Consider the following 6,720-nt stretch of genomic DNA (forward strand, 5'->3'; position numbering starts at 1 on the left):
TTCATGTTGCTGCTGATCTGTTTCATGTTGCTGCTGATCTGTTTCATGTTGCTGCTGATCTGTTTCATGTTGTCGTGTTCATTCATACTCATCTTCACACAGACTCATGTTCGTGCTGCTGTTCAGCGTAGTTTCTATGCTAGTAGTGCTTATAGTGTTTTTAGTTGATGTTTTTCTTAGTTCATATCTTAGATCTTATTACTGTTTTTATTTTAATACTTTTGTTGGATGTACACAATTTCATTCCACCCCATGTTCCACATGTGGTGTGAATGACAAATAAAGAACCTTGATGTAGGTGCTTCACTTTTCCCAACCTAACATTTTGTGATGATCTGGGGCTTCAAAGTGTCAATCTCCCAGTAGCAGACTTCCATCCATCCAGTATCTTTTACCTGCTTCTACCTTTCTGGGTCGCTGATGTCCTTATCCAGCAGTCATTGTGCAAGATGCCGGGGACACCCTGGACATGTCTCCAGTTCATCACATGGATACAAAGAGACAAACAACCATTCGCTCTCTCACCCTTACCTAGGGACAATTAGTTACCAAGCAGCCTAACACTTTTCATCTGTGGGAGGAAACCAGAGTACCCCAAAAGGAAACCCATGCAGAACATGCAAACTCCACCCAGAATGGTTCACGGCCAGGATTCAATCCAGCAACCATCTTGCTTAGTGGTAACAGCTCTACCAAATGAGCCACCGTGATGCCCACTTACACTTTTTTTGGTTTGCAGCACACCATCCCAATAGCGTAGCGGTGACATTGGGAGGGGGTGTGGGGGGTCATCAGCAAGGACGGCATGTGACCATGGAACAAAGCACCAAGAACTACTAATAAAGGCATAATCTATATTTTGAAAAGCAATATATTGGAGGTGTACCTTCAGTTCCAAAACAAGATGGAGGACACGACTTAAAACCTACTCTACAGCCGGCCATCGGGAGGCGCTCTTTTTGTTTCTGCTTCAACTTCAGGGCGTCTCTCAGTCATCCACATTTTCCACAAACTGTCATCATGACTCGTTAGTAACTCTGCAGTGACAAGGAACAGAGACAACAATGTACATCAAAGGGTTTTTATTTATTTTTTTATAACATTGAACATAAAAACATTTAAATAACTACTTTCTGAGCTGAATTTATTTAGTCAAAGTCAAGTCAAGGTCAACTTTAGTGTCAAAACTGCAATATGTACAGGAAATACACAGGATTGAAATTTCATTACTCTCAGCTTACATACCCAACATATTTTTGCACACCTTCTTCTGGTGCACCCTACTTTATACAACTGGTGTTTAATTCTCCACCTTCCAGAAAGACAACAAAGTTCGACTGATATGGCTACTTCAGCTCCGGCGTGAAAATGACAAGGCAAAGTCAGGTGACCAACTGTGCAGCCACCATTTTGAAGAACGCTTGATGTACAGAGCAAGAACTTTTGCCAGAAGCTGTCACAACTATTTTTCCTTACAAACAGAAAGTTGACAGAGATGCTGTTGAAAAAAGAAAGAACTCACTTTGAAGTTAGTTTTAGGTTGGACACTGGATATTCTTCACGTTCTGAGGTTACCGTGGTGTTTTGGTGCTGTTCGACCGGGAGCTGGCAGATTTCAGTCAACTCCTCTGTGTGCTCGCTTGTAAACACAGTGGTTCACTTAGAAACTACCGAACCAAAGACGATTTAAAAGAACAAAAATGTATAAAATGACATAAAAATCAGTGTCTCGTTTGTCTAGTCTAGTAAAACAATCTGTTAGCAACTGCACAGACATAGAGGCTATTAATTTTGTCTCTCGAGTGTCAAGGGTTCAATTGTTTGACGGGCCCTGAGCAAACCTGTGTTTAGGAGTACATGGAGGGTAGCTGACCGGATCTGACAGCCTGAACCGGGTCAAGCGGCAGGAAGACACCACAGAGAGAGCGTAAATATTCATTATTCAGCCTAAAACTAATCTCACCGTGAGAACGAGGGGCTCGTCATCGTGGCAGCGTTCATCTGAATCCACATCTGTGGGAGTCGACTTGATTTAGGAGACCCAGCAGTCGGTTCAGGTTCGTACAGCTATGGCTGACCTTCAACATGTTCCGGCATTTCTTTGTATTCTACGGAGTCTTCTGCTTCTATTTTCACTGATAAACTGTGTGACCGTAACCTCGTTTCTTGTCCTACAGCGTTCTCTCGCAGCTGGCAGTGACATCATCAACCGAGGACGGCAACTCTTCCCTCACATTCGCCCCACTCTGTGATGATGACACAAAAACGCTAAAAACAAATCATTAAAATCGCCAATTAGAGAAATTGTCAACTGGAATGTTGCGTTTAAACGTGAAAACTCATTTTTATATTTTGTCACTTCACCTTTAACAAACCCCCAAAGTCTGAGATATTACACCTCACCACCTGTGTGACATTTCATGTGGGATTTTAAACTTGCTCTATGATTAAAACATTTCCCACAGGCCTGACAAGAAAAGGGCTTCTCACCGGTGTGAGTTCTTACATGTGTGATTAAATTACTGTTTTTACTGAACGCTTTTCCACAGATTTGACAAGAGAAAGGCCTCTCGCCGGTGTGAGTTCTCATGTGTGCCATTAAATTACGCTTCTGACTAAAACATTTTCCACAGGTCTCACAAGTAAAAGGCTTTTCACCTGTGTGAGTTCTCATGTGATCAGTGATCTGATTACCGTAAGAGAAGCATCTACCACAAATTTCACATGAATACGGCTTCTCACCGGTGTGAGTCCTCATGTGCATTTTTAAACTTATTTTATAAGTGTAACTTTTTCCACAGCTCTGACATGAGAAAGGCTTCTCACTGGTGTGAATCTTCCCATGTGCAATTAAGTTACGTTTATGACTAAAACTTTTTCCACAGGTCTGACATGTGAAAACCTCACCTGTGAGAGTTCCAACGTGATCAGTCAAGTTACTATTCGGAGAGAAACATTTCGCACACATTTCACAAGACAACAGTTTGTCACCTGGGTGAGATGTTTTATGTTCTGGACTGTCTACATTGTCAATGTGACTTCTGGTTTGTGGACTTCTCTTCTTTAGTTTCAGATGGTCATCTCTGCTTGATCCTGCATCTTCATTTCTGCTTTGTTCCTGATCAGCTTCAGACACGTTTTGAGAGTGGAGCTGGTCCCAGATTGGGTGTGGTGCCCAGTAGTTTCCTTCCTCAGTTTCTTTCTGCTCTTCATCCGGTCCAATACAACATCCCTCCTGCTCTTCTTTAATCAGTGGAGATTCTGGTTCCTCCAGGTCTGAATTGAAGTTCTGTTCCTGGTGCTGGTCAGTGAGAATCTTCCCCTCATTCCAGACATTGTGTTGAGGAAGATCTGGACAGAAAAACAAAATTAAATGTTGATTCTTGTGACTATAAAAAAGCACATTTTGCTTCAATCATTGAACGTGTTTAAATAAAATTTGGAAAATGTTGAAATTGTAAAAAACATGTTTGAGGTAAATATCTGACTCAGTGAATCAATAATGCCTTTAATAGTCCATAATTTTTACCACTTTTCATTCAACCTTTATTTATACAGGTTAATCCCATTGAGCCACAGGGACTCGTTCACAAGAGAGACCTGATTTTAATAAAGTGATGACAACAGTGGACAATCATAAAAGGAAGTATACAAAGTGAGAAGAACAAGTGCAAGAAAATGGTATTTAAAAATGAAACAAAAAACAGCTAGCCAACAAAGTCCATGCTCAATAATCCAGGTATGTATACCTGTTGTTGGATTATTGTAATCCAACAATTTTCAGTCAGGTCATCTGGACGGTTTCTGTTTTTTGTGCTGAAATGTTTCACCTTCCATCCAGAAGGCTTCATCAGTCAAGGAAACACACAACACAAAACTGATTCTTCCCTCTAACAGCTTACTCCAAAGTAGAACAAACCAGTTTTTTTGGTGCTAAGATGGTCTGAAAATTGTTGGATTGTATACCTGGATTATTGAGCATGGACTTTACTGGCTATGAACCAGTTTGACATGACTGTCGACAAGGAAGATGGCCGGCACCGGAGGAGGGGGCGTGCCAAAGACACCATGTTAGCACCACAAAACTGGTTTGTTCCACTTTGGAGTAAGCTGTTGGGGGAAGAATCAGTTTTGTGTTGTGCGTTTCCTTGACTGATGAAGCCTTCTGGATGGAAGGTGAAAAGTTTCAGCAAAAAAAAAAAAGAAACTGTCCAGATGACCTGAATGAAAATTGTTGGAAAAAACAGCTAGGTTGAAATCAATGTAGAAAACTAAAAACAGGAACATGTCTGCATTGGTTTTGATTGATACATTGGGGAGGGCGGGCCCCGGAGGCCATCTTAGCACCAGCAAACTGTTAATTTCCACTATGGAGTATGCTGTTTGTGGGAATTGGTTTGTTTGATGGCTCCTCAGAGTGAAGAAGTCCTTTGGATGAAGAACAAAACGTAACAACAAAAAAATAAACCGTCCAGAGGACCTGACTGAAAATTGTAAGAGGAATGAAAGTCAAGGGCAACACGGTGGCGCAACTGGTAGAGCTGCTGCCTCTCAGCGAGCAGGTCCCTGATTCAAATCCCGGTCCAGGGGCCTTTCTGGGTGGAGTTTGCATGTTCTCTCCGTGCATGCGTGGGTTTTCTCCGGGTGCTCCGGTTTCCTCCCACAGACCAAAAACATGCATGTTAGACTGATCGGTAACTCTAAATTGTCCCTAGGTGAGAGAGAGTGAATGGTTGTTTGTCTCGTTTGTCTCTATGTGGCCCTGTGATGGACTGGAGACCTGTCCAGGTGTCCCCCGCCCCTCGCACAGTGATTGCTGGACATGGACACCAGCGACCCCCGTGACCCAAAATGGAAGAGAGGGCAAAAGATAATGGATGGATGGAATGAAAGTCAGCCGTAGTGAGACAGAGTACATGTGTGTGAATTTTTATTTTAGCCGTTTTTTTATTTTTTTTTATTTTAGCAGTTTTTTATCTAAAAGGCCAACCAAGGATTGTTTGCAATTAGCCAGTGGCTAAAAAACCTTTGTACAAAACAACGGTTGTTTTGTTTTTATCATGTAACGTCATTTATTGTACTCCTTGTTCAAATAAACTTGAATGAATGAATGAGAGGGAGGAGGTGGAACAGTGAGGCTACAAGGAGCAGAGGTCACAAAGGTTCAGGACTTCAAGGACTTGGGGTCCACTGTCCAGGAACATGGGGAGTGTGGTGAAGAAGAGAGTCCAGGCAGGATGGAGTGATGGAGAAAAGTCTCAGGAGTGATTTGTGACAAAAGGGTGTCAGCAAAGGTCAAAGGAAAAGTTTACAAGACAGTGGTGAGACCAGCTATGCTGTATGGTCTGGAGACAGAGACATGGACTAAAAGACAGGAGACAGAACTGGAAGTGGCAGAAATGAAGATGTTGAGGTTCTTCTTAGGAAAGACAAGGATGGAGAAGATCAGGAATGAGATCATCAGAGGTACAGCTCAGGTTGAACACCTGGGAGATAAAATTAGAGACCAGACTGAGATGGTTTGGACATGTCCAGAGGAGGGACAGTGGGTATATTTGTAGAAGGATGTTAGAAATGCAGCTTCCAGGAAAAAGACAGAGGAGACATATGGATGTAGTTAGAGAGGACATGGAGGTAGATGGAGTGAGGACAGAGGACAGAGATGGAGGACTCCCTGTGGAACCCCCTGAGAGAAAAGCCAGAACAAGAATATCATGTAACGTGGTGCATCAGCTCAGACTGTAACGATTCTGTTCTTAGTAAAATACCTGATCTTCTGTGTAGTTTCCAGCTGATGTCCAGCAGTCTGCGCTGACGATCGATCTCTTCCTCGTACCGGACGATGGTTTTTTCAAACTCTGTGAATATTTCTTCAGCAGCAGCAGTTAGTCGCTCGCTGATAAACTCTCTCAGAGACTGAACTGAAGACATTGTTGCTGCACACACTCAACACATTCACCTCTCACACACACATGAACAGCCACAAACACAGAGCTAACTATGCTAACGATGCTAGCGCCTTAATTACTTCCGCTGGTGTTACACTAAAAGGGTCCGATAGAAACGTTCCTCATTTTTTGTCTTCCTTCGATCCGAACAGTGAAATATAACACGAATAATAATTAAAGTTTTACACATCTGTCTTACGTGCTCTGTCATCATTCAGAATATATGATGGAGCTACTAAACAGACACGCAAACCACTGCGGTAAAGTAACAGGAAGAGTAACAACAAAGTCCATGCTCAATAATCCAGGTATACCCAACATTTTTCAGTCATGTCATCTGGACGGTTTCTTTTTTTTTTTTTTTGGTGCTGAAACGTTTCGCCTTCGATCCAGAAGGCTTCGTCAGTCAAGGAAGCACACAACAAAACTGATTCTTCCCCCAACAGCTTACTAATTTTCATCTTTAAATCACTTCTTGGTCTGCTGCCTTCATACATCTCCTCCTACATGTCTCTGCGTGAGTGCAGCTACGGAGTGCGCTCTCAGGACATTATTACCTGCAGTGTTCCCTCAGTGAGGACTGAACTAGGCAAAAGGGCCTTCTCCTACTCCGCTCCTGTTTCCTGGAATATCTTACAAAAAGATTTGAAGCTCTCGACCTTGACCTCTCTAAGTGGCTTTAAGAATCTGTTGGACTCCTGGCAGGGACCAATGCTGACATGTTCCTGTTTTTAGTTTTATACATTTGTCTTGGAATCTAGCTGTTTTTTTT

General features: G+C 42.4%; 1 protein-coding gene across 1 annotated transcript in view; it reads right to left on the reverse strand.

The window, feature by feature from the left end:
- Nucleotides 1-2,388: 2,388 nt before the first annotated feature.
- LOC119430390 (zinc finger protein 850) overlaps nt 2,389-6,720 on the reverse strand; it is a 31,772-nt gene continuing 27,440 nt past the window's right edge. Inside the window, exon 9 of the mRNA XM_037697794.1 lies at nt 2,389-2,902. Within this exon, the coding sequence (XP_037553722.1) occupies nt 2,393-2,902 (510 nt within the window). The 3' untranslated portion in view covers nt 2,389-2,392. The remainder of the gene's footprint in view (nt 2,903-6,720) is intronic.

Source organism: Nematolebias whitei, chromosome 3 (genome assembly GCF_014905685.2).
Source record: "Nematolebias whitei isolate Nwh7 chromosome 3, NemWhi1, whole genome shotgun sequence".
NCBI classification, from domain to species: domain Eukaryota; kingdom Metazoa; phylum Chordata; class Actinopteri; order Cyprinodontiformes; family Rivulidae; genus Nematolebias; species Nematolebias whitei.